The following is a 17,379-nucleotide window of genomic DNA, read 5'->3' on the forward strand; positions in this document are numbered from 1 at the left end:
CTTCCTTCCTTCCTTCCTTCCTTCCTTCCTTCCTTCCTTCCTTCCTTCAGATTTATTTATTTATTTTAGAGAGTATGAGCAAGGGGAGGGACAGAGGGAGAGAAACTCAAGCAGACTCCCCACTGAGCAAGGAGCCTGACTTGGGGCTCCATCTCACTACACTGAGATTATGACCTGAAATCAAGAGTCAATTGCTTAATCATAGTCTTTAAATGTGTTAGTCCTTTGGAAGGGAAGTCTCAACCCAGTTTTATAGGCATATAAAATATAGAAATCCATGAAAAAGCACCCACAGAGTAGTAGCTACCCAATATCATAGATTTACTCATATCTAAATCAGAAGTGGAGTAAAAACAAAAATCTCTGTGTGTGTGTAAGCTTCTGTTTGTGCTTTACCCTTTCTTTCTCTACCAGATGAACCATCCATAACAGTTCTTTAAAGATTATTTATTTATTTATTTATCTGAGAGAGAGGGAGAGACAGAGACAGAGCTGTGGGAGGGGAAGTGAGGGAGGGAGAGGGACAAGCGGCCTCTGCACTGAGTGTGGAGTCCAACCCAGGCCTGATCCCATGACCTGGCCCAAACCAAGAGTCCACCACTTCACTGACTGAGCCACCTAGGCGCCCCCAAACCCCATAATAGTCCTTTAAATTACTTTAGTGCTATAGCATTTCTTTTCCTGCTATAACATTACTACTAGATTTGGTTTTGGAGAATTAAAAAAAAAAACATTTTGGAAAGATAACTTAGTAAGAGTTTTATAAAAGGGCTGCAAGTCATCTGAAACCCTGTAAGCCATATTTATATCCAATAAGTAATTAATTCTGCCAGCAGTGTACTTCAGTCTTCAGAAACAAAGGGCACTCATCAGAATGGCTAAAATTATTACTACTGACAATACTAAGTGTTGACAAGGATTTAGAGCCATTGGAATTTTACACAGTGCTGTCAGAACGTAGTCTGGTGTAGCCACTTTCAGGAGTGCTTGGCAGTATTTACCGAAGCTGGAAATCTGTGTAGTCTGATCCAGCAATTCACTTGTAGGTGTATATCCAACAGAAATGCATACATATGTGCACCAAAAGACAGGTATTAACAGTGCTATTCATAGGAGACGTAAATGGGAAACAACCTAAATGTTAATCGGCATTGGAGTGGATACATAAATGATATGCCTAATCCTGCAATAAAATATTATACTGCATCGAAAATTGACAAAACTACTCCTATGTGCAAGAATATGGTTAAGTTCTCCCCAAAGTAATGTGCTGTCAGACACAAAGTAGTGCATTTTGTACAATTCTATTTGTATAAAGTTCAAATATAAGCAAATTGATCTCTGATGATTGAAATCAGCGTGGTGTTAATTTGAGCTGTACTAGTGACTCGGAGAGGGCAAACTGCAGGTTCTGATTTAGTTAATGTTCTAATTCTCATGATAGTGGTTACACAAGTGTGTTCACTTTTGAAAATTGAGCTACACACTTTTCTATACTAATGTATTTGCAGTTTTATGTACTTTTGTTTTATTTCAGTAAAAATTAACTTGAAAACAAACAACAAAGATATCCTGAATTGGAGAAAATGAAAACTAGGGGCACCTGAGTGAGTCAGTCAGTTGAGTGTCTGACTCTTGGTTTTGGCTCAGGTCATGATCTCATGGGTCGTGAGACTGAGCCCAGAGAGAGGGAGTCTGCTTGAAGATTCTCTCCCTCTGCCCCTCTCCCCACTCACATATGCACTTGTGCTCTCTCGCCCTAAAATAAATACATAAATCTTAAAATAAAATAAAATAAAATAAAATAAAATAAAATAAATAAATCTTAAAAAGATACGAGCTAAAATGTATTGGAATTAGACATTCTTCTTGGAGAAAACAAAAAAAAATCAGTTGGCTAGCCATGTTCCCTGGCCAGATTCTTACTGTTGATATTACTATTTACATTAATTGAAATCTGAAACTCTTCCTCCTAAGACTTCAGTGCTTTAAATTTAAAATAGTATGTTCTACATTGACATTGAGTCCAGAGCTAAGATCTAAAATAATTTCTTTTCCAGCTCATACTTGTTTATTCTTAATAACCTATCTTTTATAAACAAAGAAACAGAAGTATTATTTTTCATACTTTTATTTCATAAATAAATGTTTTCTTCTTTAAATCTCTTTATAAAGAATATAAATGAAATCTTTTTCCAGAACCCACTGGCTTTGGAGGTTAAAAACATGGCACTAGTATTTTAAAATTCTAGGGGCGCCTGGGTGGCACAGCGGTTAAGCGTCTGCCTTCGGCTCAGGGCGTGATCCTGGCGTTCTGGGATCGAGCCCCACATCAGGCTCCTCCACTATGAGCCTGCTTCTTCCTCTCCCACTCCCCCTGCTTGTATTCCCTCTCTCGCTGGCTGTCTCTGTCGAATAAATAAATAAAATCTTTTAAAAAAAAAATTCTAGAAGGAATCATCTTAGCAAGTAGAATGATTTTCCTCTTAGCAAGTAAATGACTTTAGATTTATAATTTTCCTGTGTCTTTCTCACACATCAGTTGTTAAGAAATGCCTGCTTAAGGAATTTATAAATGAGAAAATAAGGATGATTTCTATAAGGTTGTGTTTATTTTATTTTAAAAAATATTTTATTTATTTATTTGACAGAGCAAGCGAGAGAACACAAGCAGGGGGAGTGTCAGGCAGAGGGAGGAGGAGAGCAGGCTCCCCACTGAGCAAGGGGCCCCATGTGGGGCTCGATCCCAGGATCCTAGGATCATGACCTGAGCTGAAGGCAGATGCTTAAGCAGCTGAGCCACCCAGGTGCCCCTGGAAGAATATTTAGAAGGAAAAATAATAGGACTTGATTGCTGATTATATAAGAAGAATGGAGAGGAAGGAATCTAGAATGATATCTAGGTTTCCAGTTTGTATGATGGGTGCGTGATTGTGCCATGAATTGAGATCAAGAATGCAGGATGTTGGGGCACCTGGGTAGCACAGTCGTTAAGCGTCTGCCTTCGGCTCAGGGCGTGATCCCGGAGTTCTGGGATCGAGCCCCACATTGGGCTTCTCTGCTGGGAGCCTGCTTCTTCCTCTCCCACTCCCCTGCTGTGTACCCTCTCTCGCTGGCTGTCTCTCTGTCACATAAATAAATAAAATCTTAAAAAGAAAAAGAATGCAGGATGTTGTGGAGGGTAGTGGGAGATGAAATTTCAAATTGTTTGGTCCTATTTAGTTATAAAGGCTTTGGGACATCCAAACAGAGACGTTCAGGAGGCAGTTGGTACTGCCAAAAGTGTAAGCAAATGATTCAGGGCTGGAGATGTAAAGTTAGGATTATACAGGTAGTAGTTGAAATCAGAGTAATTGAGCTCTCCCAAGAATAGTCTCCCGAGAGAACAGAGCGTGAGTCAAGGACAGAACCCAGAAAAACAAATGTTTGATGATAGGTGGAGGAGGAAATGCCATAGAGAAGCAATGAAGAGTAGTTCATTGAAGGTGAACCAAAACCAGAAGAGATTTAGTAGTACAAGCCCCATAAAGATGTACAGTTGACCCTTGAACAATGTAGGGGTGAGGGCTGCTCACCCTATGTTATATACTGTATTCTTACAATAAAGTAAGCCAGAAAAAAGAAAGTATTTTTAAGAAAATCATAAGAGAAAATACATTTACCAATACTATACTGTATTTATTGGAAAAAAATTCGTGTATAAACAGACCCATGCAGTTCAAATCTGTGTTGTTCAAAGGTCAACTGTATATGTCTTGCTTATGAGTAACTCAGTTACCAGCACGTAAGTACTCAGTAAATATTTGCTGAATGAATGAGTGAGCTATCCATTATGCCAGATACAGAAGAAATCAGGACTGAGACACGTTCATTAAATTTGGTATTATGGGGACCATTGTAACTGTTGTGAGAAAAATTACAGATGATCGAGACCAAGGAAGTGAGAGGATGTAGAAAAAGATGCGGCACCAGAGAGGGTTACAGGGTAAAGGCAGTGATTTTATGTATTTATTTATTTTTTCTGTGATTGATGAAGGATCGAGCATGTTCAAAACTAAGGTCACCAATTATATAGAGAAGGAAAGGTCAAAGCATAAAAAGGAAGGGCTAATTGATGGAATAAAGTCCAGAAACATAGCAAAAGCACAAGTGGAGGGATTGGCCTTGAAAGCCTCTTCCTTGGAGACTGGAGGACAGTAAACAAGAATGGGTAAAGGTATAGACAGTTTTGTTGCGGAGGACATGGAAGAAAGGTGACTGACATATTGGCAGTTTGAATTGTCTGATAGGAGGAGGTAAAATATTTTGAAGAAGATAGGAGGGGTAAAGTTGGGTCAAGGACTTGGAAACAGTGGAGGTTCAGAGCAATAATCTCAGAATAGAGAGGACAAAGTTAAATGATTATCGGGTCATAGTAGAAACCCAGCTAAATATACTTAGGGTCCATGAGCTTGTGTTTATTGTGGCTCTTTCTAATTCAATATGTTTATATTTTATGGGCCACAAGTATATGAATAAAAAAATAGTTGTTTTTACGGCCAGAAAAGGAACTAGTAATGACCATCAGACAAAATATGGTGACGAGATACTTAAGTGTTTACTCAGGAAATAGTATAGTAGAAAGTGTTAACATTTAACAACGAAAACATTTTATTTTGTATTACCATATTTTTTGAATAGTCACTGCTTTTTTTTTGTTAACTTTGTAACAATTTAATAGCTACTTTTTAAAAAGCAAAATGGATAATTTGCTTTACTTTTTCTGAATAAAATGAAAGATAATTTCACCCTGTGAAAGGATTTGAGTTCTTCCATAAAAAGTACCCTATAAATTCTTAGTACTAATTGTGATAATTACATAATGAATTTAATAATAGGTAGAACCTATATTATTAACTACTTATGCATCAGTTCTGGAGATCTACAAATATCCTATTGATTTTAACAGAATAATATAGTTGTTTGTTTTGAGGTATTATTAAGGCTTAGTTAATATAAATTCTGCATTGCTCTGATTTTAGATTATTTTAATTTAAATATTAGGGAATTATATATAAGACTAAATTCAGCCTTGTCTGCAAAATCCCAACTCTATAACATTTTACTCTCATTTTCTAGAACCAAAGAAATGGTTTCTATGACCGTTGGGCACCCTGCTCGGCAGGGAGTCTGTTTCTCCTTCTCCCTCTGCCCGTCCCCCCCCACCTTGTACGCGCTCTCTCTCTCTCTTTCTTTCAAATAAATAAATAAAATCTTTTAAAAAATAGTAATTATTTTTAAAATGTAAGCATGTCACCTGGGGCACCTGGGTGGCTCAGTTGGTTAAGCAGCTAACTCCTGATTTCCACTCAGGTCATGATCTCAGGGTTGTGGGATCGAGCCCTGTGTCCAGCTGTGCGCTCTGCATGGAGTCTGCTGGAGATTATTTCTCTCCCTCTCCCTGTGGCCCTCCCCCTGCTTGCTTGCTCTCCTGCGCACTCTCTCTCTGTCTAAATAAATAGAACCTGAAAAAAAAAAAAAGTAAGCATGTCACCGTTGTTACTACTACAAATTTTAAGAATAGTTTCTTGATATCAAGAATTCTTTTATGTGTCCTTCTTCCTGTAGTTTATTTGAATCAGAATCCAAATAAGATCCATAAACTGCAATAGATTTGTATCACTTGTGTCTTTTAAGGCCATAGTATTTTAATCTCTCTTTCTCTCTGTTTTTCTCTTCAGTTTATTTGTTGAAGAAACCAGGTTGTTTATCGTATAGAAATTCTCAGTCTGGGTTTTGCTGATTGGACTGATCTAAGAAGATTTAGATCTGATTTTTTTTTTCCCCTTCCTTCCTTCCTTCCTCCTTCCCTCCCTCCCTCCCTCCCTCCCTCCCTCCTTTTTTGGCAAGAATACTTATTAGGTGGTTTTGTACAGCTCAGTATTCTTAACATAGCTCTATTTCCTGTTACTGTATGGGAAAAGTAAAAAAAATTTTCAGTAAAACTGTTTCTTACATTAGGACTTAGAAAAAATATGTATTTATGTCTGCATAGGGGAAATGTTGACTGATTGACAACCAGTTGTATGACTTGAATTCTTGGGGGTAAAAACCTGCATTCATGATGATGATGCAAAATCAAATGTTTGCTTGAAATCACAGAAGACCTTGAATTTTCTGATAATTGTATTGATACTCAGTTAATTGTTAACTCTTAGGAAACAATCAGGCACGTGGTAAACAATGACACATTAAAACAAGCTGGTGCTATTATTGTGGCAAAGTCAGTCTTGCTCTATTTAGTATTGTTACATAATGTACACTTTTGGCCTTTGGTGTATGATCTTAGATTTTTCTACAAAGATGTTATTTGAGAGCAAGTCTAGACCTTTAAATTGTAATGTAACTTTCTCCTTTAACAAGAGTAATTCTATACTATTAGGTTATCTCATATGACTGGTAAACTGCATATAGAACTCTTTTTCTTTTTTCTATTTAGCCAGGACTAAAAGAAGTGGTAGAATCCTGTCGAGGAAAAAATCTGTTTTTTTCTACCAATATTGATGATGCCATTAAAGAAGCCGATCTTGTATTTATTTCTGTAAGTATTTTGCTGTGTGAGTTTTAATGGATTCTTTTCTATATAAAAGTTTCATTGTATTTGGATAGTAATCTGTTGGTATCAAGCCACATCATTAATTAGTATAGAGCTGTCCAGTTGAATTTTGGTTGTTACTATTACAAAAGTAATGCCTAGACTCTGAACTTAGAATTTATTTTTCTTTCTATTTGATAGCCGTCTGCATACTATTATGAGTCCTAAAGATGCTAGATGATGTCTAGCTTTAATGAGCTGAGAAAGCATTTGTGAATGATATTGCAAATATTTTTGAAAAGCTATTGATTCAGGTCTATAAAAAAGGAGGAAAGAAAACTTACATTTTATTTCAGACTGTGAACTCCTCTAGGACAAGAACAGTGCGTTCATCTTTGTATCTCCAGGGCTTAGTTTGGAACCTGCCTGCCCTGGTATCTGTCGCTATACAGTAGCTTCTCAACAAAAATTGGTTGAATGAGTTCCCCAGATGCTTCTGGCTGTTCTGTCTGAGGATTTTATTTATAAAATGTATTATTTCCATGAAACTAATAGGGGGTTAAATTAAAGCTAATGATGATAGTTAACTTCCTGCTTAACTAGTTACTTGACGGTTCCGGGTTCATCCTGAAATCACTGAGTCTCTCAGTACTATTTGTTCATAGCCCCATATGCTTTCATCAGGTGAACACGCCAACAAAAACTTACGGAATGGGGAAAGGCCGCGCAGCAGATCTGAAGTATATCGAGGCTTGTGCCAGACGCATTGTGCAAAACTCACACGGGTACAAAATTGTGACTGAGAAAAGCACAGTTCCAGTGCGGGCAGCAGAAAGTATTCGCCGAATATTTGATGCAAACACAAAACCCAACTTGAATTTACAGGTATAAACAAAGGAAGTGTTGGAACCTGATTCTTATATAAATATTGATGCCTTATAGTTTGCCCATGGTTAATTCTAAGTTTAAAACTTTGGTTTGCGTTGGAATTCTTGGGGCGCCTGGGTGGCTCAGTCGTTAAGCGTCTGCCTTAGGCTCAGGGCGTGATCCTGGCGTTCTGGGATCGAGCCCCACGTTGGGCTCCTCCGATGGAAGCCTGTTTCTTCCTCTCCCACTCCCCCTGCTTGTGTTCCCGCTCTTGCTGGCTGTCTCTATCTCTGTCAAATGAATAAATAAAATATTTTTTAAAATAAATAAATAAAATAAAACTTTGGTTTGCATTGGAATTCTAGGTGCTGTCCAACCCTGAGTTCTTGGCGGAAGGAACGGCCATCAAGGACCTAAAGAATCCAGACAGAGTCCTGATTGGAGGGGATGAAACCCCAGAGGGCCAGAGAGCTGTGCAGGCCCTGTGTGCTGTGTACGAGCATTGGGTTCCCAGAGAGAAGATCCTCACCACTAATACTTGGTCTTCAGAACTTTCCAAACTGGTTGGTACATAGCATTCAACCCTCCATTAAATTTAAAACTAAGAACTTTTTTCTCTTAAGCCTGATAAGCCACACAGGTACTTTCTTAATATTAGTATTTAGAACATCATATTCTTGTCCATTATGAAGTAATTTTCACGAGGGAAATCAAATATGGAAAATTCTCAATTTTTAATAAAATGTAACATAAAATGGAGGGTGCATTAAAACAGTAGTTTTTAATGGGGTGCCTGAGTGGCTCAGTTGGTTGAGCGTCGGACTCTTGATTTCAGCTCAGGTCATGGTCTCAGGGTCGTGGGATCCAGCCCTGCGTCAGTCTCTGCACTCAGTGGGGAGTCTGCTTAAGACTCTCTCCCTCCCCCACCACTGTGCTTGCTTGCTTCCTCTCTCTCTCAAGTAAATAAATCTTTAAAAAGAAAATAGTTTTTAAAATCACTCTTTCTATTTTTAATCCCATTCTTAATCATCTTTCTTCTCTAATTTAAAGCATTTTCCTTTACCAACACATCCGTAGCCTCCTCAAATTGAGCCCAACAGTAACTTATATCTCCCTCAGTAATTTGTATCAACGCAATGAAATATAATCCAGACATAGAAAATCGCTATTTTAACTCATCATACTTTTCCTTCCTTCCCCCCCCAAAGGCAGCAAATGCTTTTCTGGCCCAGAGGATCAGCAGCATTAACTCCATAAGCGCCCTCTGTGAGGCAACAGGGGCCGATGTAGAAGAAGTGGCAACAGCCATTGGAATGGACCAGAGAATTGGAAATAAGTTTCTGAAAGCCAGTGTTGGTAAATTGAAATTTTTCTGTACATAAAGTAGGTTCCTTTAGCTAAGTCTCTAACTTTAAGAAAGTCTTTGTATAACTTAATGCCCTTACAGTAATGATTCCATGATACATGTAACCTTCAACCTGTCAAGAACTTTCCAAGTGAAGCAATAGTTAAACTTACATTGTTTTAATAATTACTGGATTAGTAAGATAAACATAGTTCACTGTGTTAGGAGGATTGATTAATATTTAGTTAGAACATTTAGGAAGAATAAGTTCAGGAAACCACGTAGGAAATAACTCAATACCTTCCTGAAGCAAACAGGAAGAAGATTCCCTATCACTCGCTTTGCCTACTAACATACTTTTTGGAAATGTGGCCTTGGTGAAATACAGTTGGTCCTCATTACTTGCCAGTTCTATACCTATGAATTATCCTCCTTGCTAAAATTTATTTGTAATCCCCAAATCAGTGTTTAGAGTGCTTTCACGGTCATTTGCAGACACACACAGAGCAGCAAAAAATTTGAGTCACGCAACACCAACATTCTCCACTGAAGCTGCATCAGGCAGTGCTCTTGTTTTCTTGTTTCAGCTCCCATTCTTTGAACAAGGGCTCTTTGTGGTCTATTTAGTGTCACATTTTTTACATTTTTGTACTTTTCGTTGGTGATTTCACTTTTTTAAATGGCCCCCAGGCATATTGTGTGTGAAGTGCTAGTGCTACCTGGTGTTGTGAAGTGCCAGGAGGCTGGGATGTGTGCCTCTCAGACAAAGTACGTGTGGTTAGATAGGCTTTATTCAGGCCCGAGTAATAGTGCTGTTGTCTGTGAGTTTTATGTCAATGAATCAACAATATAGATTAAATAAAAGTGCCTTTAAACACACAAAAATAAGAACAGGGATTCCTGGCTGGCTCAGCTGGTAGAGCATGCAACTCTTGGTCTTGGGGTCATGAGTTTGAGCCTCACATTAGGGGTAGAGATTACTTTTAAAAAAAAAAGGCAACACAAAATGATTGTGTATCAACAAAACTAAAATACAACCTACTGAATGGGAGAAGGTATTTGCAAGTGACATATCTGATAAACAGTATCCAAAATATATAAAGAACTTATATAACTCAACACTCAAAAAACTAAATAACCCAATAAAAAAGGGATACGGGGCACCCGCCTGGCTCAGTCTGTAGAGCATGAAATTCTGATCTCTGGGTCATGAGTTCAAGCCCCATTTTGGGTGTGGAGCTTTAAAAAAGGTTGGGGGTAGAAGACATGAACAAATATTTCTCCAAAGAAGACATGCACGTGGCCAACAGACACATGAAAAGACTCAACATCACTCATCATCAGGGAAATGCAAATCAAAACCGCAATAAGATATCACCCCACACCTGTCAGAATGGCTAAAATCAAAAACATAAAAAACAACAAGTGTTCATAAGGATGTGGAGAAAAGGGAAAACTCATGCAGTGTTGGTGGGAATGCAAACTGGTGCACTGTGGAAAACAGTATGGAGGTTCCTCAAAAATTCAACACAGAGAGGCGCCTGGGTGGCGCAGTTGTTAAGCGTCTGCCTTCGGCTCAGGGCGTGATCCTGGTGTTCCGGGATCGAGCCCCACATCGGGCTCTTCCACTAGGAGCCTGCTTCTTCCTCTCCCACTCCCCCTGCTTGTGTTCCCTCTCTCGCTGGCTGTCTCTGTCTAATAAATAAATAAATAAATCTTTAAAAAAAAAATTCAACATAGAATTACAATATGATCCAGTAGTTCCACTACTGGGTATTTACCCAAAGAAGACAAAAACTCTAATTTGAGAAGATATGCGCACACCTGTGTTTATTTTTTGAGCGTCATTTACAAGAGCCAAGATATGGAGGCAGCGCGAGTGTCCACTGACAGATGAATGGATAAGGACGATGTGGTGTATGTACACAGTGGGATATTACTTGGCCATAAAAAAGAAAGAAATGTTGCTATTTGCAACAAGAATGGATCTAGAGAGTATAACGCTAAGTGCAGTCAGTCAGAGAAAGACAAATACCATATGATTTCGTTCATATGTGGAATTTAAGAAACAAACGGAGGAGAAAATTGATAAACCAAGAAACAGACTTTTAACTATAGAGAACATTCTGAGGGTTCCCAGAGGGGAGTTGGGTGGGGGATGAGTGAAATAGGTGATAGGAATTAAAGACTACACTTAGCCATGGCTATTTTATTACATATTGTCTGACTGCTTTTGAGCTACAAAGGCAGAGTTAAATAGTTGTGCCAGAGACCATGTGGCCCACGAGGGCTAAAATATTTACAATTTGTCCCATAAAAGTTTACTAGCCCTGTGCTAAAGAAAGAGATGTGGGGCAGTGATACTAGATGAATGAGAAATAAAATAGAAAATGTAGCCATAATAAAACATTAACTAGAAGATTATCTGGAAATTATTTATGGAGTTTATTATTTACCTCAAGATTTCACACCATCTGTAAACACACTAAATTTCCAACATCTGAATTTTATTGTTAAAAATCCTAGGGGTGCGCCTGTGTGGCTCAGTTGGTTGTGACCCTTGGTCTGCTCAGGTTGTGATCTCAGGGTTGTGAGATCCGCACTGGGCATGGAGCCTGCTTAAGATTCTCTCTCTCCCTCTCCCTCTGACTCTCCCACCCTTCTCCTCTCTCTTAAAAACAAAACAAAACAAAAAACGCCTAGCACAGGGCCATCTGGCTGGCACGCTCAGTAGAGTATGTGACTCTTGATTTCCGGGTTGTGAGTTCAAGCCCCACGTGTAGTATGGAGTTTACTTAGAAAAAAATTCTACCATAGGACCTCAAATTTAGTATGACAGATTTGTCCCATGATTCAGTCGTGGTTCTTAAATGAAAATATTGTCACTTTTTTCTTCAGGTTTTGGTGGAAGCTGCTTTCAGAAAGATGTTCTGAACTTGGTTTATCTCTGTGAGGCTCTGAATTTGCCTGAAGTCGCTCGTTATTGGCAGCAGGTATAAATCTTTATAGTCAGCAACTTTTGATTAACTTCTAATTAAAACATGTCACCCTTTGTCTGTAAAATGTTTTTGGTAGGATTTATTTGTTTATTCCAGGAACTCAACTGTTATTATATTCAATATTTTAGATTGATTTATTAGGCTTCTGTGTTTTTAATTTGTCTTTTTTGTTCATGAACTCTGATGGAAATTTCTGGTAAACCATGTTTCTTCCAGTTTTATAACATTTGCTCCCAGAGTAAAGCAAGAGCTATTATTCTTTGAGGGGGGGGAGGGGCGGAGGGAGAGAAAATCTTAAGCAAACTCCACACTCAGCCCGGAGCCCCACACGGGGCTTGATCTCGTGACTCTGAGATCATGACCTGAGCTGAAATCAAGAGTCAGATGCTTAACTGACTGCGCTACCCAGACACCCCGAGAACTGTTATTATTAATTATAACTCTTTTCGGGCACTTGGGTGGTTCAGTTGGTTAAGTATCCAACTCTTGGTTTGGGACTGAGCCCCACCTCAGGCTCCACACTCAGCATGGATTCTGCTTGAGATTCTCTCTCCCTCTTCCTCTGTCCCTCCCCACCCCTGCACTCTCGCTCACTCTCTCTTAAAATAAATGAATAAATATTTTAAAAAATTATAACTCTTTTCTGGGGTGCCTGGTGGCTCAGTCTGTTGGACATCTGCCTTCAGCTCAGGTCATGGTCCCAGGATCCTGGGATTGATCCCCGCATCTGGTTCCCTGTTCAGCAGAGAGCCTGCTTCTCCCTGTCCCCCTGCTCATTCTCTCTCTTTTGCTTACTCTTTCTCTCAAATAAATAAAATCTTTTAAAATAAATAAATAAATAAATAAATAAATAAATATTTTAAAAAAAGAAAAAATTGTAACTCTTTTCTATCTTGAACAGCAGAAAATCAAAACAAGGGGCGCCTGGGTGACGTAGTCCTTAAGCGTCTGCCTTTGGCTCAGGGCATGATTCCGGTGTTCTGGGATCGAGCCCCGCATCGGGCTCCTCCACTGGGAGCCTGCTTCTTCCTCTCCCATTCCCCCTGCTTGTGTTCCCTCTCTCGCTGGCTGTCTCTGTCAAATAAATAAAATAAAATCTTCAAAAAATAAAAAGTAAATTAAAAAAAAGAAAATAAAAATAAAGAAGAACCTGTATTGTAATGCTTTCAAGTGGCTTGGGTGTGTTGATATCTGTTTCGTCCTTTTGAGATTCACAGAGCTAAAATCAGAGACCCTTCCCAAATTGAAACTAGAGTTAACATTAATTGAGTGCTTTCTCTGCACCAGGCTCTGTTCTAGGTACTCTGCGTGTAGTATTTCGTTTAGTTCTCATCAATAATTTTATCCCCCATTTATAGGTGAAGAAACTGAGTCTTAGAGATGTTAAATAATTTGTCCAAGGTCTCAGCCAAAAATTTTTCTTCAAGTTTATAGTTTTTTAGATTTCAGCAGTGGGTGAGGATATAAGAAAGCCCACATTTTAAAGAAAAATGTACAATGTAAAAGTTTGTTTCACTCAATCCAGCAAGATGACTTTACCTTCCTGTCCATCATGGCAAAAATGCAGATAAAGGTTTGATTTTCCAACATTTTGGGCTCATTTCCCAAACTCTCAGATTCTGAGACAGCCCCTAGGAATCAGAGACTTAAAAAAAAAAAAAAAAGTAAAAACCAGTCTCTTTCCTTATATTCATCTGGTCACCAGTAGAAAGTCTTGTTTCTAAACTCTTAGGAGAGTAAAGGATTAGGTAATCCTCTTTTATAATATCTATTTAAAAACTTTGCCAAGGGAGGGGCACCTGGGTGGCTCAGTTGGTTAAGCTTCCAACTCTTGATTTCAGCTCAGGCCATGATCTCAAGGTCCTAAGATGGCATTGAGCCTGCTTAAGATTCTCTCTCTCTCTCTCTCTCTTTCCCCCTCCCTGCACACGTTCTCTCTCTCAAAAAACAACCAGTTTGCCAAGGGTAAGTGGTATAATGGTTCACCCAGAGGCAGCTAAAACTCTGTGCATTGTTCTGTTTTCTGTCCACTTTCTACTCACTGGTGAGGGGTGAGAGGGAAGCATATGAGGGGGTGATTTGGGATTTGATTGCTTACAGCTTGACTTCCACAGGGTTTGGAGAAGTTGCCTAAGGAGAACACTTGTTTCCTATTTACCTTTTTAGGCCGTTTTTATAGCTAGATTTCTCATGGGGTTGAAACTTAGCTGTGCTCCCCATCTTCACATCCATTGCATCCCAGATTGGTGCATGGAAAGTTAAGCCAAATGAAAATTTTCATGATGGCTTTAAGTCGTGGGGTGCTAATTCTTTTTTTTTTTAATCAATAGATACTAAAGAGGTTGGTTAGTCTTTGCCTCCTGCGTCTTTATGAGGCTGGTGTTCATACAATTGTATTATGAACTGTGAGCAGTATATGGCACAGGCCGCACCTCTTTTAACTGCACAACTGTACCTGCAACATTGCATAATTGTATGTGTGATTTCAGGTTATCGATATGAATGACTACCAGAGAAGGAGGTTTGCTTCGCGGATTATAGACAGTTTGTTTAATACTGTAACGGATAAGAAGATAGCTATTTTGGGATTTGCATTCAAAAAGGACACCGGTGATACAAGGTATCGGTGCTTTAAAATATTTCAACCCCTTTACAAGTACTGACTCCTCATCTCATTTTGATTTTTAATGGTGGTTGTGTGTATGTGAAATATATACATATAATAGAATAAAGAATAAAAATAAAGTGAACATCTGTATCCTCACAAGAAATAGAATCTTACCTCTATAAACTCCTAGGTATTAGAATATATGCTATTTCAAAGCTTAGCAATACTGATTTTTTTTTCCTTCAGAGAATCTTCTAGTATATATATCAGCAAATATTTGATGGATGAAGGTGCACATCTCCATATATATGATCCAAAAGTACCAAGGGAACAAATAGTTGTGGATCTTTCTCACCCAGGAGTTTCCCAGGATGACCAAGGTAAGGCTTTGAGCCTCATGAATCACTTTGAGTACAGGCCCTAAAACCTGTTTGTTCTCTAGAAACCTTTGGTTGTTCTGTCTTTGTGTGTGTGTGTTTTAATGAAATGCTGCATTTAAAAAAAGTTTTAATACCAGTATAGTTAACATACAGTATTATATTAGTTTATTATATTAGTTTCTGGTTTACAGTATCGTGATACAACAGTTCTATACGTTACTCAGTGCTCCTCATGATACGTGTACTCTTTAATCCCCATTACCTGTTTCACCCATCCCCCACCCCCTCCCCTCTGGTAACCATCAGTTTGTTCTCTATAGTTAAGTCTGTTTCTTGGGGGCACCTGGGTGGCTCAGTCGGTAAAGCATCTGTCTTTGGCTCAGGTCCTGGGATCAAGCCCCGAGTTGGGCTCCCTGCTCGTCGGGGAGTCTGCTTCTCCCTCTGCCCCTCCCCACTGCTTGTTCTCTCTCTCTCTCAAATAAATAAATAAATAAATAAATCTTTTTTAAAAAAGTTTGTTTCTCTCTCTCTCTCTTTTTTATTTTCCTTTGTTTGTTTGTTTTGTTTCTTAAATTCCACGAGTGAAATCATATGGTATTTGTTTCTCTGACTGACTTATTTCACTTAGCATTATACTCTCTAACTGCATCCATGTCATTGCAAATGGCAAAGTTTCATTCTTTTTTATGGCTGAGTAATAGTCCATTGTGTATATACATATACAATGGAATATTTATATATATATAAATATATAAAACATCTTTATCCATTCATCTATTGATAGATATTTGTGCTGCTTCCATGGTTGTTCCATTTTTATCATTGGTAGGCCCTCTTTTCAGCCTCATTTCTCTAAAATTAAACTCTTAGACATTGTTCCATCAACTTTGAGTTGAACTGATTGGCCGTGGGTTAGTCTAATGGTTTTTCCAACGTATTCTAAAAAGCCCAGAGGTTCCAAGGAGATGCTGCTAGGGCAGGGCTCAGGTGCTCCAGGCACCCACCATGACTCTCTTTCTTACTTCAACCAGACCATTCCATTTCTGTCAGACCCTCAACTCTGCCTGCAATCCTAGTATTAAAGAGCATAATTTCAAATAACTCCTTTCTTATTGCCAATTTCTTGTGGCTGTTGTTGTTATAGTGTCCCGGCTCGTGACCATTTCCAAGGACCCATACGAAGCCTGTGATGGCGCCCATGCTGTGGTTATTTGCACAGAGTGGGACATGTTTAAGGTGAGGTGACAAAAGTCATATTAAAGAAAATTTTAGAAGTATTCTGATATCATTTGGGGTTGAGTATGTGTTCATGTATATGTTCTAATTGTTTTTTTGGTTCCGTCTTTATAGGAACTGGATTACGAACGCATTCATAAAAAAATGCTGAAGCCAGCCTTTATCTTTGATGGGCGACGTGTCCTGGATGGGCTGCACAATGAACTACAAACCATTGGCTTCCAGGTAATTATGATCCCAGACTGGTTTTGTTTTGTTTGTTCGGTCATTTGCTTTTTAGTGGGTTTGAGTTTTAGAATTTTTAATATACCCTTCTTTAGCAATAACATAACTTGGGGGCAACATGTTGTCTGGGAATTTTCTGTACAGTTTGTGTAATTACTTTATTCCCTCCTCATTTGTGATCTAAAGGTCATTTAATATTGGTCTTATGTAGTATCTAGGAGTCAGCGGGTGTCTATTATACAGGGATAGAATGTACCTTGCCTTGCCACATATAAAGATCAAGTACGAAAATGTACAAACTTAAAAGTAAATTTTTTGGGGGCACCTGGGTGGCTCAGTTGGTTGGGCGACTGTCTTCGGTTCAGGTCATATTCCCAGGGTCCTGGGATCATGACCCACATCAGGCTCTCCCTGCTCTGTGGGGAGCCTGCTTCTCCCTCTCCATCTGCCTGCCACTTATCCTGCTTGTGCTCTCTTTCTCTGTCAAATAAATAAATAAAATCTTTAAAAAAAAAGAAGTTAATTTTCTTCTTCCCAGAGGTACCCAGGCGGCTCTGTCAAACCGTCTGTAGCACTCTGACTCCCTCAGAGGCCAGGTCTCTTATTCCTATATGAATGTTTTGAAAACTGCCAGTTGGGGATGCCTGGGTGGCTCAGTTGGTTAAGTGTCTGTCTTTGGTTGAGGTCATGATCTCAGGGTCCTGGGTTCGAGTCTCGCTTCAGGCTCCTTGCTCGGTGGGGAGCCAGCTTCTCCCTCTGCCTGCTGCTCCCTCGGCTTGTACTCTCTCTCTCTCTCTGTATCTCTCTCTGACAAATAAATAAAATCTTAAAGAAAAAACCAAACTGCAAAATGCAGTGTAGTTGTCACATGTTGTATAGGCTCCTGTACCTTCTGAGTGCTCAGCACTGTCCTAGCACCTGAGAGGTGTGAGTGAGAAGTATGGGAGCTTCAGTGGGACTGGCCCTTTTTAATTCCAAGTTTGTCAGTTAATCATGGAATGTTTAGAGAGCTGACAGTAACCCGAACAGTACATTTTATGTTGCATCTATTTCAATTTTCCCCGGGAATCCCAAGAGTGTTAGTAAGAAGGAGGTACTTTCCATTTCCTCAGAGCAGTGTATGTGGGGGTGGGAGGCTTGAGGGG

General features: G+C 39.1%; 1 protein-coding gene across 1 annotated transcript in view; it reads left to right on the forward strand.

Moving 5' to 3' along the window:
• UGDH (UDP-glucose 6-dehydrogenase) overlaps positions 1-17,379 on the forward strand; it is a 29,357-nt gene that overhangs the window by 9,216 nt on the left and 2,762 nt on the right. The window contains exons 3-11 of the mRNA XM_008701416.2: positions 6,479-6,580; positions 7,259-7,459; positions 7,807-8,004; positions 8,650-8,797; positions 11,685-11,779; positions 14,275-14,405; positions 14,640-14,773; positions 15,918-16,009; positions 16,124-16,234. Of these exons, the coding sequence (XP_008699638.1) occupies positions 6,479-6,580; positions 7,259-7,459; positions 7,807-8,004; positions 8,650-8,797; positions 11,685-11,779; positions 14,275-14,405; positions 14,640-14,773; positions 15,918-16,009; positions 16,124-16,234 (1,212 nt within the window). The remainder of the gene's footprint in view (positions 1-6,478; positions 6,581-7,258; positions 7,460-7,806; positions 8,005-8,649; positions 8,798-11,684; positions 11,780-14,274; positions 14,406-14,639; positions 14,774-15,917; positions 16,010-16,123; positions 16,235-17,379) is intronic.

This window comes from Ursus maritimus, unplaced genomic scaffold (genome assembly GCF_017311325.1).
Source record: "Ursus maritimus isolate PB19 unplaced genomic scaffold, ASM1731132v1 scaffold_8, whole genome shotgun sequence".
Taxonomy (NCBI): Eukaryota; Metazoa; Chordata; class Mammalia; order Carnivora; family Ursidae; genus Ursus; species Ursus maritimus.